General features: G+C 47.3%; 2 protein-coding genes across 5 annotated transcripts in view; one reads left to right on the plus strand and one right to left on the minus strand.

The window, feature by feature from the left end:
• The window catches only part of LOC137640028 (zinc finger protein 665-like), a 173,532-nt gene that overhangs the window by 72,744 nt on the left and 81,453 nt on the right, over window positions 1-19,335 (plus strand). The window lies entirely within an intron of this gene.
• LOC137639534 (uncharacterized) lies at window positions 15,620-16,018 on the minus strand. Its single transcript, XM_068371802.1, has one exon. The coding sequence runs from the start codon at window positions 16,016-16,018 to the stop codon at window positions 15,620-15,622; it is 399 nt and encodes a 132-aa protein (XP_068227903.1).

Consider the following 19,335-nt stretch of genomic DNA (forward strand, 5'->3'; position numbering starts at 1 on the left):
GGAACAGGAAAGCCTCCTCTGCCCGGTTAGGGCTCTCAAGGCTTATTTGGCCCACACTAGAAACGTGAAGGGTGCATCCAACTCGTTATAGTGTTTGGTGAAGGATCCTCAAAAACCCGTCAAAGAACGCTTTGTCCTTTTTCCTGAGGAAAATATTAGGGAAGCCCACCTCTTTTGTGAGAAAGAAAACTTCGCCCTGTTGAAAGTACGGGCTCACGAAGTAAGAGCCATTGCTACCTCACTGGCATACCGGAAAAATATGTCAGTTAGGCAGATCATGGACGCAACGTTCTGGAGGAGCAACTCTGTCTTCGCTTCTCATTACCTCAGAGAGGTAAAAGTGGACTATGACAAGTGTTATACCTTGGGCCCATACGTAGCTGCGGCTTCTGTATTAGGCAAAGGAGTTACTACCCCCACTCAACCTTAGTTTGTGTACATGTACATAAGTTTGTGTTTATTATAGTTGTCTGAGGTCCTCGTCTTGTGGTACGGTTCCCTCAGTCCAGATAGATAGCTTATATCTATTTCTGTAAGATTAGATGGTTAGTTTTAGTAAGGTTGCAAGTTCTTTTTTATTATGTGGGACGAAGGTAGTTTCTGAAGTCTAGTCAAGTTGTCGGTCCTACCCCTTTGACAGACTCGATTGAGTTGTTTGCAGTGTAGCAGGTCTACTCCTGGCTGAACACTCCTAAGGGAAAGCGACTCTAGAGGCAGTTACCTTTGAAGTCAGCTACCTTAGCAGGTAAGGAATCAAGGTGTTTTTTCTCCTACAACTCTTTTTTTTGTTTCCCCAACTATGTTTTTCTGTCTGTTTCCCTCCTCCAAATGTGTGAATCAGCTATATATATATATATATATATATATATATATATATATATATATATATATATATATATATATATATACATATATATATATATATATATATATACTGCCAGATAAGTACTATTCATAAAAATGGAGTTTTTATGATAAAACAAAGTTTTATGAATACTTACCTGGCAGTTATATATATATTTTAAAGCCCACCCCCCTCCCCTCAGGAGACAGGTCGGGCAAAGATAATCTGAGGAGCAGAAAACGGGAATGATTCCAGATACCACCCTGTAAGGGTTGTTAACCATCTAACCACACAACCACCACAAGGCGGTTGCCGCATTTTCGATTAAATTCTGCCGGAGTCGGAGACTCAGCTATTTATATATAACTGCCAGGTAAGTATTCATAAAACTTTGTTTTATCATAAAAACTCCATTTTCAATTTAAAATAAATTTTTGAATATACTTACCCGGTGGATATATATAATTAAATACCCTCCCTTCCGCCCCTCTAGAGACCCTACGGGCTGAGAAGAACTGGAGCTTTTGGGAATATGTTTAGTATCTTGCCGAGTGGTGGCGCTAGTGTACACCCAGCAACCTATCACGGTGATCGCCCGCGAGTTTTGAATCTGTCGGACCGTCAGAGACGTTAGCTATATATATATCCACTGGGTAAGTATATTCAAAAATTTATTTTAAATTGAAAATATCATTTTAATAGGGGTATTACTTTCGGCGTGGCTGAAATGACAAGCCATTAATTTTTAATGAGGGTTCACTACCCACACCCCTAATTAGCGGGGGTAGGGGAGGGTAGCTTGCTACCCCCTCCCCCCCTCACACACCTGTGCTTGAGCTCACTTTGCTCTCGGCTCGGATGGTAGTCGGACGTGTCCGCTTTCATCCTCACCGTCATTTGGTAGCCATTTAATGCTTTTTTGCTTTTTCTTTTCTAGTTTTGTGTGTGAAGTTGGCCTCTGCGAATATGCGCACCTGCCCTGGGTTTCCCGACCGCCCCTGTGGAACATTTATGTCGGCGGTCGAGACCGATCCTCACGCCCTTTGCCCTGCCTGTAGTGGCTAACGGTGTGATAGCAATAACAGGTGTAGTGAGTGTAGGGAGTGGTCTACCTCCCAATGGGAGAGGTTTTCGCGATGACGGAAGAAGTCCAAACGGGATATTTCTCCTTCGAAGGTTTCTTTGAAAGGAGAAAAACCCAAGGCCTCTAGGATATGTCACTAATCCCCCTTTTTCAGCTTTGGTCCTCCTTGGGGCTTGAGGGTTCGCCCTCCAAGGAGGTTTTACTTGGCTATATCCGATTGGGTGCCGCTGTCAAGCAATCGCCGTCACCGACAGAGGTTGATCCTCTGTCTCTTGTCGACGTTGTGGTGTCAGAGGTATCCAATGCGGTATCACCCATCACCTCTGCCTATTCAAACCATACGGTAGCTGACGGCTTAGTTTCTCCCGTTCCTGTTCAACCAACGAGGGAGAAACTAAGTCCAACAGTCTCTCCTGCTAGTGTTTCTTCCCCTCGGGGGAGTTCACTTACAGAGACTCCTCTTCGGAGGACTGCAGAAGGTCAGCTCGCTGACCCTACGACCCCAGAGGGCGCATTCGTCGCAAGGCTCGCCTTCCTCTTTGCCAGAGAGGCCTTCCTTCACCTGCGGTGAGGAGCCGCCTCTTCGGTTCAACATCGATGCAGTCCCCTGCAGAGGAGCCTCGACATCGATCACCGGCCGACCTGCCGTCGATCACCGTTCTTATATAAACCTAATAAGGTTTCATCTGAGCACGGTAAGGTGCGCCAACCAGATACGCGCTATGCGCCAACGAAACCTGATGAGCGCGCTATAGTAGCTCGTCAGGCCCCGTCATCAAACCCTAACACAGGGCATCAAGGGCGTATGCGCCAACACGCACGTACGTCCCAACAGGCGCCCAACTCTTCTATGCGCTATGCACGCATTCTTGCACATACGCGCCCACGTTCTCCTACGCGCCAGGCCTTGCCTGAGCCTAAGCATACGCGCCCACGCCCAGCTGCGCGTCAACCCTCACCTGCGCGCCAGCGCTCTCCCACGCGCCAGCGCTCTCCTACAGCGCTAGTGCTCTCCTGCGCGCCAGCGCTCTCCTACTCGCCAGAGATCTCCTGCACGCCAGTGATCTCCTGCGTGCCAGCGCTCACGCCCAGCAGTTATTTCTCCTGCACACCCACGATCTACTGATCTTGGTGCTACTAGGACGTCAACTAGAGTGACTTCTCCCACGTTCCAGCTATCGCCATCGCGCCAGCCCTCTCCACCGCCCACTCGCATCCGCGATGATACGTGGCGCACTCGCCCATCCTTTCCTACGGATTCACGCCCACGAGCAGCATAGACTTCAACTGCACGCCCGTGCGCTAGGGGTCTTTCTCCTGCGCGCGCGCCCTGCGACTGGTACAGGCACGCGCGAACTCTCGCCCTCGTGCGCCCGCACTCAACGCCTTGATCCTGCACGCCAGCAGTCTTCCGCACGCGCTCCTGTGCGCCCACAGTCTCCCGCACACCCGCAGTCTCTCGCGTGCAGTCACTCGCGCGCGCCAGCAGTCTCCCCCACGTGCGCACGTATCAGCAGTCTCCCGCGCGTGACTCCCGGTATTCTCCCACGCGCGAGCACCATTACTCTCCCTTGCGCGAGCGTCAATATCCTCCCGCACGGGAGACTGCTGAACTACGAACGGAAAGGTCGCCATCGCCTCATTCTCCTCCCCGCAAGCGCATACCAGCGCGCATTGTGGGAGAAGGGAATCATCTAGAGGGGTCCAGGATCCCAAAGTTTTTTCAGGCAAACATACCAATGATGAGAACTCCTCCCAGGGATCCTTCAATTCCTGTCCCTTCAAGGGGTATGACTGACAGCGTGTCTGTCAGCCAACAGCCCTGGTTCGGTGCACTAATCAGAGCCGTAACGCAGGCGTTCAAGCCTGTCTTCTGAATTGGGGCTCAGATCCTTGGCTGCGTCTACCCCTTTGAAGAGAAAAAGAGGAGTTCCGGACGCGGTAACTTCTCCAAGGGCAAAACTGACTCCACGCAAGCCTTCGAGGTAGGTTTCTTCTTTCCCCCAGACTGTCTCTCCTTCCCTTTCGGACAAAGATTTCCCGTCCTCGGGAATCACGCGAGGAGAGACTTTCCCCCATCGCACCAATGAGGGAAACCTCTCCTCGCGTCGAGATGTCTTCTCAGGTGGGGACTTAAAGGAACATGCCATCCTCGTCAATGTTGGAGTCCTACATCCTTCCCAGGAAGGAATCTAAGGACTCTAAAACATTACTGAAGTCCTCTACTAGGACTAGGATGGAGCCAGCTAGCCACTCGGAGAACATCCACGACTCTCCCCAAGAAGAGCCTTTGGGGACAGGAGACTTCGCTGCAAGTCCTACATCAGGAGGAGACCAGCAAGAGTCAGAACATGCGTTTTGGCAAGTTCTGACTCTAATGAGGGCTCTCAATGGGTTTTCTGACCCAGAGATCCCTCCTCAAGAGGGCAAGGACTTCCAGCCCAATTGTGGTTACGTCTCCTCGGTCATCTTTCATCGCTGGCCCATCTAGTTCCCAACGGTCGCCTCAGGATGAGATCCCTCCAGTGGCGACTCAAGTCCCGGTGGAATCAAGGGTACGATTCCCCGGACATCCAGATCCCCATGGGACCTGCGGAACTGACGGATCTCCAGTGGTGGGTGGCAGACGAGAACCTACGAAAAGGAGTGGATCTTTTCGTCCTCCCACCGGAATTGATGCTGTTTTTGGACGCTTCAAAAACCGGGTGGGGGGCCCATGTGCTGCACCACACGACCTCAGGCCTCTGGTCAGAGTCAGAAAAGTACCTCCATATAAATCTCCTAGAGATGAAGGCCGTTTTTCTGGCCCTTCATCAGTTCCAACAGTACCTGGCAAGTCACTCTGTGGTGGTGATGAGTGACAACACCACAGTAGTGGCCTACATCAACAAAGAAGGAGGTACTTTTTCGCAGCAACTATCCCATCTAGCAGTAGAGATACCGAGATGGGCCGAAGTCCACTCGATACCACTATCGGCACGCTTCATTCCGGGCAAAAGGAATGTGCTCGCCGACAATCTGAGCAGGGCTTCTCAGATAGTGAGTACCGAGTGGTCTTTGGATCATCTAGTAGCCAACAAAGTCCTGACTTTGTGGGGTTCTCTGACTGTGGATCTTTTCGCAACGGCCCTGAACTTCAGGCTCCCGCTGTACTGTTCCCCAGTCCCAGACCCCAAGGCTCTCTGGCAAGATGCTTTCCAACAACGGTGGGACAACATCGACGTTTACTCCTTTCCCCCGTTCTGTCTGATGAAGAGGGTACTCAACAAGACTAGAACATCGGTCAATCTTTCAATGACCCTTATAGCTCCGCTATGGCATCACGCAGAGTGGTTCCCGGACCTTCTGCATCTCCTAATGGAGCTACCAAGAGAACTCCCTCCACGACACAATCTACTCAAACAACCACATGCCAACATCTTCCACAAAGCCGTAGGTTCACTACGACTTCACGCCTGGAGACTATCCAGTATCTCCTCTCTGAGAGAAGATTTTTGCAACAAGTTGCTGTCAGGATGTCTGGACACCTGCAAAAGCCTTCGGCAGCAGTCTACCAGGCAAAGTGGAAAGTCTTCTGTGGTTGGTGTCGTGGAAGGAGTATCTCTCCACTCGATGCCACTATTCCAACAATAGCGGAGTTCCTCATGTATTTGCGGGAAGAAATACGCTTCTCAGTCTCGGCAGTGAAAGGCTATCACTCAGCCTTAAGTCTAGCCTTCAGGCTGAAAGGAATGGACATTTCTTCATCGCTAGAACTTTCCCTACTCATACGTAGCTATGAACTTACCTGCCCTCATTCAGAAATGAGACCTCCCCCATGGAACGTGGTTCGAGTTCTGAGGTCTCTTAAGAGACCTCCCTGTGAACCATTGCGCCAGGCATCAGAACGCCACCTAACTTGGAAGACGGTATTCCTGCTAGCTTTGGCCGCGGCCAAGCGAGTCAGCGAACTTCATGGTCTCTCGTATGACATTGCCCATTCAAGGGGATGGGGGGAGATAACGTTCAGCTTCGTCCTTGAGTTTATTTTTAAGACTCAGAATCCTGGAGTGGCGGATCCTCGATTCGACTCCTTCCGGATTTCTAGTCTCCTTACTGTAACAGATGACCCAGACCATCTCTTACTATGCCCAGTAAGGAGCTTGAGGCTGTACCTCAAAAGAACAGCAGCAGCCCGTCCTCATGTACCAGCTCTATTCGTCAGCATAGGAAGGACTAAGAGGAGGGTCACCAAGAACACCATCTCTGCATGGATTCTTAGGGTCATTGACCTGGCCTTGAATCCAGACCCTCCTCCATCACATCGCCCTAGAGCACATGATGTCGGGCATAGCTACGTCCCTGACCTTCAAAAGAAATTTTCAGTGACGCAGGTTCTTCAAGCTGGGGTGTGGAAACGTCAAACAACATTCACATCCCACTACCTGCAAGACGTGACCCACAGGAGACTCGATACGTTCGCTATCGGCCCTGTGGTGGCTGCACAACAGCTGGTTTAAAACCTCAAGCTCCTTATTGGACAAGTAGCAGAAGATTGAAGGCATTGTTACCCGGTTTTAGTCTGCATGAATGAAAAGGTTTGACTAGCCCTTATTCTTTTCTTCATCATCCCCTCTCTTTGGGAAAGCAGCATCCTGGGTTCTCTGCATAGCTGACCTCAAACCACTGCAGGTAAACCATGCTCCCTTGTGTTCCTAGCATTAAGATTAATACTGTTAGGTCCCCATACCCTAACGAGGTGGTATTGGGAGAGTCAGTCTACAAGTTTCCATCTAAAGAACTTCAGAACAACTTCCTAGGACGAGTCACACTTCTTCATACCTTCACACAGCTTGCGTAGGCCGCAGTCCTCTCGTAGCAAGGTTCTAGCGAGGTGCAGGGACTCCTTATTTCTTGGGTGCTTACACACTCAAATAACGAGCCCCCGGGCAAAGCCAAAAGCCAGACTGGCTGGGACATCCACCCTTCCTAATGGGTGAGTCACCCCTATTAAATAGCGTGGTTTGTATTCCAGTTACGGAACAAATGACAAATTCGTAGATAATTTATATTTTTCCTAACTATACAAACCTTAGCTATTTAACCAAACTTGCCCACCAGCCCTATCCCCCTTGAAGTCCTACCGCCAAGCAAAGTGAGCTCAAGCACAGGTGTGTGAGAGGAGGGGGGTAGCAAGCTACACTCCCCTACCCCCGCTAACTAGCGGTGTGGGTAGTAAACCCTCGTTAAAAATTAATGGCTCGTCATTTCAGCTACGCCGAAAGTAATACCCCTATTAAATAGCTAAGGTTTGTATAGTTAGGAAAAAATACAAATTATCTACAAATTTGTCATATTCTTTACGTATTCTGTTCTGTTGTCATACACCTGACAACACTGAGTTGTTCCGTAACTGGAATACAAACCACGCTATTTATTAGGGGTACAGTATTACTTTCGGCGTAGCTGAAATGACGAGCCATTAAAATTTAGCGAGGGTTAACTACCCACACCGCTAGTTAGCGGGGGTAGGGGGAGGGTAGCTTGCTACTGCCCCCCCCCCCCCTCACACACCTGTGATTGAGCTCATTTTGCTTTTGGCTCGGATGGTGAACGGACGTTGCCGCTTTCCATCCTACTCCTTATTTGGACAGCCATTAATCTGTTTTTTTTTTTTTTTGCTTTTTCTTTTTTTCTATTGTTTGTTTGTGAAGTTGACTTCTGCTACCATGTGCACCTGCCCTGGACTCTCCGGCTGCCCTTGTGGAACATTTATGTCGGTGTGGAGACAGATCCTCACACCCTTTGTCCTATATGCAGAGGTCAATGGTGTGATAGTGAAAATAAGTGTAATGAGTGTTGGGAGTGGTCTTCCTCCCAGTGGGAGAGGTTTGGGCGACGGTGCAAGAAGTCTAAGCGGGATATTTCTCCTTCAAAGGTTCCTTCGAAGGGAAGAAAACTCAAGGCCTCTTCTTCCGTCTCCCTACCCTCCTCCGAAGCTCCTACTCGTTCGGCCTCTTACGAGAGACCATCGAGTAGTAGCGTAGACCAAGTTAATATCGGCCAACCCTGGTCCTCGAGAGATGGTGTTGCTTCTTCTTGTGAAGCGGCCCCACCTCTTCCCCCGGGATAGGCCTTGTCACTAACCCCTTTGTTACAGGTTTGGTCGTCCTTGTGGCTCTCGGGTCCGCCCTCCAAGGACGCATTGCTGCAGATCATCCGTAAGGGTGCTACTGTTCAGTAGTCATCTTTGCTGTCAGAGGTAGATCCTCTGGCCCTCGTTGATGTTGTAGTTTCAGAGGTTTCACCCTTGATGTCATCTGACTCCTCTGCCCCTCCAGACTCTCAAGCGGTTGCTGCCGACTTAGTTTCCCCCATTCCTGAACACCCATCGAGGGGGAAACTTCGTCCAATGTCCGTCTCCCCTGCGAGTGTTTCTCCCCCTCGGGAGAGTTCACTCATAGAGACTCCTCTTCGGAGGACTGCTGCAGCGCACGGTCAGCTTGCTGATCCAACGGCCCCTAGAGGGTGCCATTGTTGGAAAGCTCGCCCTCCACGTCGCTTCAGAGGTCTCCCTTCACCATCAGTGAAGAGGCGCCTTTTCGACTCGTCTGCTTCGTCGCCGCAGCCTTCACCTGCAGAGGAGCCTCCGCTGCAGTCATCTGACCCTCGACCTTCGACCGTCACTGGACCTGCTACAAATCCTCCGACTTTGGTCCTGGCCCTCTCTGTGGATCGTTTGCGATCCCCATCCATGGATGCTCGCCCTTACAAAGGGCACATCCCAGTTCCTGACCTTCAACACATCAGACCTGCCGACCTTCCATCACCGTTCCTGTTCCCGGTAAAGCCTCTTGAGGCCCTACCGAAGTGCGCAGCCGCGCGCCATTGCTCTACAGCCCGCCAACCTCTTATAGGACATCAGCGCTCACCAGCAGCTCGTCATCACCAGCCTTCTCGTCAGTGCTCTACAACGCTTCGGCGCGCTCCTTCACCTGCTCACCCTCTTAGACGGCAGCTACAACATGCGCCTACGCGCCAACACTCTCCTGAGCGCCCTGCGTCCACAGTGCCCTCCTGCGCGCCAGCGCTCTCCTATGCGCCAGCGCTCTCACGCGCGCCAACACTCATCTACGTGCCATCACTCTCCTGCGCGCATGCGCCATCACACGCCTACGCTCGTGCAAAGTGACTCCTCGTAGGGAACCTTTGGTCCCTTTCCCTTCAGGGGATCTGTCTGACAGTGCTTCAGTCAGTCAGCAGCCTTGGTTCAGTGCCTTAGTCAGAGCCGTAACACAGGCATTCAATCCGTCCCTGTCCGGCCGCTCATCAGAGCAGCCTATAGCTCTGAACTCGCAACACAGAACCATGGCTTCCTTTACCCCATTGAAGAGGAAAAGACGAGTTTCCGACACGGTCACTTCCCTGAGGGTTAAACTGACTCCGCTCAGGCCATCAAAGCTAGTCCCTCCAGTATCTCCCCAGGGATACTCTCCCATCCCCCCCTTTACCAAGGGAGTCGCGTGAGGAAAGGCTCCCCTCGTTGAAGGAAACTTCCCTTCACGCTGAGAGTTAGTTCCTCACAGTCAGAGATCAGGAGGGACACAACATCCAGGCCTTTGATGTTGGAGTCTTACCTCCTTCCTCGGAAGGAGTCCAAAGATTCCAAGCCTCTGCCAAAGTCCTCTGCCCGGACTACAAGGACGGAGACAGCCAGCCACTGGAGGGATGTCTGCGACCCACCCCGAGAAGAGCTCTTGGGGATGGAAGATGGGGACTTCACTGCAAGTCCGACATCAGAAGGAGAGCAACGAGTCAGAATATGCATTTTGGCAGGTCCTGACTCTTATGAGGGTTCTCAATGGGTTTTCCGACCCAGAGATACCCCCTCGGGAGGGCAAGGACACGGTCTTAGACCGTGTCTTCGGCACTCAGAAACCCTGAAAGACCAGTGCAGCCCTGCCCTGGTCTCAGGGGTTGAAGATTGCCTGGGCTAAGATCGCCCAACAGCTCTCCGAGTTTGCCCCCTCCAACCATTCCAGCTCTACGAACACGCTCCTCCCACCTCCTCGTGTACAACATAGGAGGTACTTTGAGATCCTAGAGGAGCCCAGTCTAGTTCTTCCACTTCACCACTCTCTGGAAGAACTAACCAGGGGGATCTCTCTTGAGAGACTCTCAAGCCGGCAGGTCTCTTTCTCGGCGGCTGAAGTACTTAACCAGGAAAAGTTCACAAATTATGCGATGTATGCTACTTCATGGCTGGATATCTGGTTAGGGACCTTGGGAATCCTAGTACGATCCGACAATTTCTCCAAGGAGCGTACCAGGAAGGCAATGGAGACCTTCCTCCTCTCAGGCACTTGCACGATTGAGTTTATTGCCCACCAAGTCTCGAACTTGTGGGCAAACACCATCTTAAAACGTCGAGATGCGGTGTTTGAGAAGTTCCACCAACAGGTCCCCAGCATTGAGATAAATAGGCTCAGACATTGCTCTCTAGAGGGAGCCCACCTGTTTGAGCCTAAGGACGTGGAACTTGCTGCTGAGAGGTGGAGGAAGTCTCATCAAGACTCCCTCCTCCATAGGGCTTTTAACATCCAAGCCCTATAAACCTCTAGCACCTCAGCAGTCCCATCCAACCAAGACCACAACAACGAAATCAGCAGCGAAGACAGTAGTGTCTAATAAGCCCTTTCCTATCAAGGACAAGAAAGGCAAAAAGTCCTCCAGGGGAGGAAAAAATTCTAGAGGGAGCACCTGAGGCTGCAAACGCTCGGATAGGCACTCCCCCTGTGTCTCCACCAGTGGGGGGATGCCTACAAAGTTGCTCAGACAGGTGGAAGCAACTCAAGGCCGATCCCTGGACAATCTTCGTGATTCGTCTAGGACATCGCGTACCGTTTATAACAACTCTCCCTCCCCTGACCAGGAATCCAGTGTCAATAGACTCCCTTGCCATGGGATCGGCAAGGGGGCAGGCCCTTCGGGCAGAAGTCCAGACCCTGTTGAAGAATGGCGCTCTCCAAGAGGTCCTCGACAGGTCCCCAGGCTTCTTCAGTCGGCTCTTTCTTGTAAGAAAGGCATCTGGAGGCTGGAGACCAGTCATCAACCTCTCGACCCTGAAAAAGTTTGTCAAACAAACTCCGTTCAGCATGGAGACGGCAGACATGGTCAAACTAACAGTAAGACCTCAGGATTCATGTGTACACTGGACCTAAAGGACGCGTACTTCCAGATCCCAGTCCATCCGTCTTCAAGGAAGTACTTAAGATTCAGCCTAGACAACAGGAAGTACCAGTTCAAGGTGCTATACTTCGGTCTTTTCAGAGCACCTCAAGTTTTCACCAGAGTGTTTGCCCTAGTGTCATCTTAGGCACACAGGATTGGCATCCGCCTCCTCCGCTATCTGGACGACTGGCTAATCCTAGCAGACTCGGTGTCAACCCTTCTTCAACACCGAGACAAACTTCTGGGACTTTGCCAAGATCTGGGGATCATGGTAAATCTCGAGAAGACATCCCTGCTTCCTATACAGAGACTGGTATACCTAGGCATGATTATAGACACCAATCTCCACAAAGCCTTCCCATCAGACGACAGGATAACAAGGCTGGGAAAGGTCGCAAGACCTTTTCTCAGATGAGAAGCACTTCCAGTCCAAACGTTGTTACGTCTTCTCGGTCACCTTTCATCACTGGCCCGTCTAGTTCCCAATGGTCTCCTCAGGATGAGATCCCTCCAGTGGTGACTCAAGTCCCGCTGGAATCAGACTCGCGATTCCCCAGACATCCGGATCCCCAAGGTTGCTCTCTCGCCCCGCCAGACAACAACAACAACAACTTCCCATGACCGCTGTGCCCCAGATGGGGGTACAACCCCAACCCACCTACCAGTTGGTATCCCAGCAGGTGGTGACCCAGTCACCAGCCTTTACTCCCACCTATAAGAGGCAGACCACTACCTTTCACCCTAAAGGTAGAGGGTCATATAGAGGTTCCTCTAGACGCCCCTCAAGAGGAAGAGGAGGTAGGGGAGGGCGTGGTCAAGGAGGCAAGTCCTCCGGACAACCGAAGCAATGAGATGCTTCCGGTAGGAGGAAGACTCCATTCATTTCGGGATCACTGGACCTTCGATCCCTAGGCCCACAGCCTGATCAAGAATGGACTAGGCTGGAGCTGGAAGACAGCTCCACCATCATTTCCTCAATTCTTCCAACACTCCACCCCCGTTCTGGAAGAATATACCTGAGAACTCTTGAGAAAACGGGTAATAAGGAGGGCAAAGTCCATCAAATTCCAAGGAAGGCTGTTTTGTGTTCCCAAGAAGGACTCAGACAAACTCAGAGTCATTCTGGACTTGACGCCACTCAACATGTTCATAGTAAACTACAAGTTCAGGATGCTGACCCTTCAACACATAAGGACCCTGCTGCCAAAATGGGCGTACACAGTCTCCATAGACATGGCAGATGCCTATTGGCACATTCCAATCAATCGCCAACTTTCCTCCTACCTAGGATTCAGGCTACAGAAGAAGAAGTACGTCTTCAGAGCCTTGCCCTTCGGGCTAAACATAGCCCCAAGGATCTTTACAAAGCTTGCAGATGCAGTCGTTCAACAACTACGCCTAGAAGGTGTCCAGGTGGTACCCTTCCTGGACGATTGGCTGGTGTGGGCAGCATCTGAGACGAAATGCATGCAAGCATCCAAAAAAGTGATCCAGTTCCTGGAACATCTGGGATTCAAGATCAATGTCAAAAAGTCTCGACTATCTCCAGCTCAGGAGTTTCAATGGCTTGGAATACATTGGAACTTACAGTCACACCGCCTCTCCATTCCATCAAAGAAGAGGAGAGTGATAGCGGGATCTGTCAAGAGACTTCTGAAATCCGATTGGATATCAAGACGCCAACAGAAGAGAGTGCTGGGCTCCCTTCAGTTTGCATCAGTGACAGACCCAGTGCTAAGAGCACAGTTAAAGGATGCATCAGGAGTCTAGAGAAGATACGCATCAAATGCTCGAAGAGATCTAAGAAGACCAATACCGACTCGACTACGATCACTTCTCAAGCCATGGTCGAAGGCCAAGAACCTGAAGAAGTGGGTGACTCTGCAACCACCTCCACCTTCAGTCATCATCCACATGGACGCATCAAAGGAAGGATGGGGAGGTCACTCTCACCAACGGAAAGTCCAAGGAACTTGGTCCTCTCTATTCAAGACCTTCCACATTAACATTTTGTTGGCCATGGCAGTCTTTCTCACGCTGAAGAAATTGTCCTCTCGCCATTCAGTCCACATAAGACTGATTCTGGACAGCGAGGTGATAACAAGATATTTGAATCTTCAAGGTTCGAGATCACCCCAAATTAACCATGTGATGTTGGCCGTCTTCCGCTTGGCGGAAAAGAAGAGATGGCGCTTATCAGCAGTTCACCTTCAAGGGTTCCGCAATGTGACGGCGGATGTTCTATCCAGGCTTACGCCGATAGAGTCAGAATGGTCCCTAGACGCAGGATCATTCTCCTTCATTTTACGCCAAGTCCCAGAACTGCAGATCGACCTCTTTGCGACGAGCGACAAGAAGAAGCTACCTCGTTAAGTGGTCCCATACGAGGACCCTCTAGCGGAAGCGGTGGACGCCATGTCCCTCGACTGGAACAGATGGACCAGGATTGTAAACTTACATGGGTTTCTCACCTAAAAGCATTAAAAGCTAAATGTGTTGAGGCTCTTAATCTTTTAAAAGTTTTATCCTATACATCATGGCGGGCAGACCGCAATACTATTTCGAAATTATACAAGGCCTTGATTTTTTCGAAAATTAGTTATGGATGTGAAATATACTCCTCAGCCACCGCAAGCCGGTTAAAGATATTAGATTCAATACATCATGCTGGTATTAGATTGTCCACAGGAGCGTTTAGAACCTCACCTATCCCAAGTTACCTCTATACCTTTATCGAATGTCTTCTATTATTCGGTATTGATTTAGATTGCAAAGACTCCCTAATTCTTTAGCCTTTCAGACTGCAAGCCTTGTAAGGCACTCAACTTGCTTTGAGTTGCACCCAAAATTTCCTCAACCTTATGACTTTCGGGTGAAACAATTATCAAATAGTCTTGATATAATTAGAATTAAGGTGCTTCCATTTAAGGTATCATCAACGCCTCCATGGAAATTACCAGAAATATCTATTTGTAAATACTTTATTGGATTTAAGAAGAATATAACTGATTTAGAATTCAGGTCTCTTTTTATGGAACATGTAGAACATAGGGGATCGACTTTTATTTTTACTGAAAGCTCCAAATCTGATGCTGGCATTGGATTTGGAGTACATAGTAATGGTTTGATTGTAGAGGTGCACTTCCTCTAACAGCTTCTATATTTACTGCCGAACTGTATGGCGTACTAACTGCTATTGAGAAAGTAGCATGGGAAAAGTAGAGTAATTTTACCATTTTTAGTGTAGCTTTAGAAGTTTTTAATTCTAGTAACCCTCTAGTTTTAAAGATTTTAGAATGGCTTTTTATCATTGGACTGAGGTGTAATGGATCGATTTTGTTGGGTTCCAGCACATGTAGGTGTGTCTGGGAATGAGAAGGCAGATTCACTGGCGAAGAATGCTGCATCCGAGTTGCTGCCAAGAAGGTATCCCATTCCCTGTACATGTAATGATATCCTACCTAACATCAAGAATTTTTTTTTGCAATAAATGACAATAGCACTGGAATAGTCTAGATGGCAATAGAATGAGAGAAGTAACAAATGTCATATCTCCTGGGAGGTATAACAGGATGCCCCGAAAATGGGAGACGTCTCTTTGTCGTCTTTGTATTGGTCACACTCGGTTGACACACGAGTTTCTGCTGAAGGGCCAACACCAACTGTATTGCGATGACTGTTTACTACCTTTAACAGTGAGGCCTTTGTTGACCGAATGCCCCAATTATAATAACTTAAGAAATAGATATATGTTTGAGGCTCGAGGTGAGGATGGCAGGTATCTCCTTGCCAAGATTCTTTGACATGATGTGTCCTACTATGCGAGTGGCATTTTTAGATTTATTTCAGAAGCAGGTCTTCTGTAAACTATTTAACTTCTATTACTATTATGACCTTCAACTTTTATGGTTTAAATTGAATATTTTATTTTTTTTATTTTAAATAAATGATATCAGCGTCTATGACCTTGGATATCAGGATGCCTGAAAACTATAAATCAATCAATCAATCAGTCATGCTTCTGTCTGGCATAAATCCAAACTGCTCTTCTCCAATCTTGGTCTCTTCCCTTATCCTACGCTCTATAATCCTTTCCCAAAGCTTCGTAGTATGTGGGAGGAGTTTGACTGCCCTATAATTATTACAACTTTGTACATCCCCCTTTTCTTTGAATATGGGTATTAAAAGCTATTCCTCCACATTTTGGACATCTTTGCTTTCCGGTGTATCTTTTTCATCACATCCCACAGCATATCCACTCCAAATTCCCCCAAGCATTTCCAGACTCCCACTTGGATCTCATCAGGTCCCGTAGCTTTTCCATTTTTCATCTTGTTGTGAGGGCAACCTTAATTTCTTCTCTATCTAGCCTATATTTCTTATCAATCCTAAATTTGGATTTCCATCTGCAATTATAAATCTTGTAGTTTCTTCATTTAGCAATCTTCAAAATACTGCTTCCACCTTCCTTCTATATCAGTTCAGTTACACATTACCACTCCATCCTCATTTTTTATCTGCTTAATGTGGGTAATATCTTTTGTCGCTTTATTTCTTCCTTTAGCAATCTTGCAAATCTTCTTTTGACCCTCCTCTGTGTCCAACTCTTCATGTTCATTATTCAATGCTTGTTGTTTTGACTGTGCCACCGCCACTTTTGCTTCTTTTTTTGCTAATCTACTTCTCTCCTTATCTTCTTCCGTGCCTGTTTTTTCATACCTTTTCTTTGCATTTCTTTTCATCTTGATTTTCCCTTGTACTGAATTATTCCACCACCAAGTTTCTTTGTCTCTTGGCCCTCTTCCTGTTGACATTCCTAAAACTTCTTTTTCCAGCTCTTTCCAGAATAGTGCTGTTCTGCTTCCACCACTCACCCACATCTTCATAATCCCAGGTGCCAAGCTTGACTAAAACCCTCTCTATGAGTCTATCCGTATATTCTGGTTCTTTCAGCTTCCACCATCTTATCTTTGGAATCATTTCTTGCCTACCTCTTATTGTTCTCTTCCTATCACAGTCTACTGTCAAGAGTCTATGCTGGGGGGTCACAGCTTCTCCTGGGAGTATTTTACTGTTTCATATCCCTTTTAATTGCACCCTTCTACCTAATACAAAATCGATTTGGGATTCTTGCCCACCACCTTTATATGTTATAAGATACTTTGGTTGTTTTTCAAAGAAAGTGTTGAGGAAACCTCCTGTCTCCGTGAATGCATCTCTCATTTTTTTAGAATCAAGGTACTTTTTATGACTACTCTAAACAGCAAGGGAGGATCCCTCCATTCTCAGTGATTACATTTCCCATTTTTTATAATCAAGGTACATCTTATGATCACTTTCAACAACAAGGAAGAACACCTCCAGTCTCCGTAACTGCATCAGTCATTTTTTAGAATCAAGGTACATTTTATACTGCATATCAAAGGCTACAGCAAAGTCCATAACCCTTCACCATCTTGATTTCGATCTCCCAAAGCCCATCCTCCATGTATTTTTTCCATGGCCTGGCTATTTCTCCTATCATTAACAGTTCTTCATTTGGTATGTTTTATCATTTCCTGATCCAGCTGTCTCCAAAAATCATCTTTTTCCTCTTCTGTACAACCTGTCTGAGGTGCATACACACACTGATAACATTTAGTATTTCCCCATCCCATTCTAGTTTCATATGCATAATTCTATTATTTAGTCTTTTCACCTCCATTACACAACTCTTGAGCTTTCCAGTTTGTATGATTCCAACTCCAATCCTTCCTTGTTCTGTGCATCCGCTATAAAAAGTTTATACCCTGCTCCAATCTCTTGGGTTTTATTTCCCTTCCATCTGGTCTCCTGCACACACAAAATCTGGACTTTCCTCCTCTCCATCATATCGGCAACTTCTCTTCCACGTCCTACATCCTGCCATAGTTCCAATGTTCAAGGTGCTAATTCTAATAGATTTTAGAGCTCGTTTCTTTAACTGCATTCGCCCACTTTGCAGTAGCCCTTGCCTATTTCTCAGAGAGTTAGGGCAATGTATCTGTGCTTCGCCTATGGGGTACACCCTAGCAATCTTCGGTTCATCTACAATGGCTTCAATTTCATGGGTTTTGGCGGGGATTTTCACAACCAGATTCCCTTCCTGACGTCAACCCTCCCTATTTATCTGGGCTTGGGACTGGCACCTAGCAGGGCGGGCTTGCCCCCCAGGTGGCTAGGTTTTTAATAGGATCCTTTGTTCTCTTAATGAAGTCATATTGGAAGTTTTCAATGATTTTATCCTTTTGTTGTTGTTGTTTTTTTTTTTTTTTTCGAAGACGGTGATGCTGAATAGTCTGACGCTTAACCAGCTATGCTGATTAGTCCAATTTTTCTTTTGACGCCGAAACGGCAATGCAGTATAAGCCCTGTTAAAAAGGCATTCATTTATTCATTTTAAGCATTATTAATAGAATATGGCATGATCATAGTTATGCAAATGTTTGGGAACTAGCCATTATTTTAGCCTTTTTAAAACCCAGTAAGGACAAGTTTTTAACAGCAAACTATCGACCGATTGCATTGACATCTTGTTTATGTAAAATCATGGAGAAGATATGGTACCTTGAAAAGAAGGGTAATTTATCCCCTATTCAGTGTGGATTCAGAAAAATGCACTCGACTGATATTTTGATACGACTGGAGTCCTCTATTTGTGAAGCCTTTGCTTCCAAACAGCACCAAGTGACAGTCTTTTTTTTACCTTGAAAAGGCATATGATACTACATGGAGATGTGGTATACTTAAAACCATTCATGAATTTGGATTGAGAGGAGAACTACCACTGTTTATCCAATCATTTCTTTCACATAGAGTTTTTCAAGTGGGAGTGGGGGAAACTCTATCAGAGAGTAAATGTCAGGAAGGAGGTGTTCCTCAGGGTAGTGTGCTGAGTGTAACCATGTTTGCACTAGCAATTAATGGGATATCCTCAGTCATTCCCCGGGACGTTCTCTCAACACTTTGTGGATGATCTCTCCATATCATTCGCTGGAGCTAGAATGGCACTGGTTGAGAGAAAACTACAACTCGCAATTGACAAAATTATTCAGTGGGCTGATATGAATGGGTTTTAAGTTTTCAACAAGCAAAACTACTCTTGTACATTTCTGTCGTATCCGGGGAGTACATCCAGACCCGGATATATACATGAAAGGTCAACGGATCCCGTGTGTAGGGGAAGCTGAATTTTTAGGATTGATTTTCGATTGTAGGTTGACATGGGTTCCACACTTAAAGGCGTTAAAAGCTAAATGTTTTGAGACTCTAAATCTTTGCTGGTATAAGATTGTCCACAGGAGCATTTAGAACCTCACCTATCCCAAGTCTCCTTGTTGATGGTGGAGAGTTACCTCTAGACCATTACTGCATGTCTTCCATTATTCGATATTGGTTTAGGTTACAAAGACTCTCTAACTCTTTACCCTTTCAGTCTGCTAGCCTTGTAAGGAACTCAGCATAATTTGAGTTGCACCCAAAATCTCCTCAACCTTATGGCTTTCGAGTAAATTATTAAACAGTATTGTTAAAATTAGAGGTAAGGTACTTCCATTTAAGATATCATCTTTTTGTAAATACTTTATTGGTGTTAAAAAAAACATGACTGAATTAGAAGGTAGGTCTCTTTTTATGGAACATGTTGAAGAACATAGGGAATCCACTTTTATATATACCCATGGCTCCAAATCTGATGCTGGCATTGGATTTGAGCATATTTTTTAACAATTGACAACAGCATTGGGATAGTTTAAGCGGAAATAAAATGCGAGAAATATCGATTTGTATATCCCCTTAGAGGTATAATGGGATGCCCCAAAATGGGAGACTACTTCTTGTCGTCTCTGCATTGGACACACTCGGATGACACATGAGTTTCTGCTGGCTTGCCAACACCAACCATATTGCGACGACTGTTTGATACCCTTGACATTGAGGCATTTGTTGACTGAATGCCCCACTTATTGCTCTGAAAGAAATAGATATCGATTTGAAGCTCGTGGTGAAGACCCTCTTAATGAGAGAATGCCTTGAAAAAGTCATTAAGCTTAACATGGCATATCATTCCTGTGCTGAAACTTGGTGGACGGGCATAAGGGCTCTCGATCTTAAAGAAATCACTCCCCCAAGTTCGAATCTAAATTTCTCTCTTTCATCTTTTTCTTTCCCTCAATATTAC

The sequence above is a fragment of the Palaemon carinicauda genome, chromosome 4 (assembly GCF_036898095.1).
Source record: "Palaemon carinicauda isolate YSFRI2023 chromosome 4, ASM3689809v2, whole genome shotgun sequence".
NCBI lineage: Eukaryota > Metazoa > Arthropoda > Malacostraca > Decapoda > Palaemonidae > Palaemon > Palaemon carinicauda.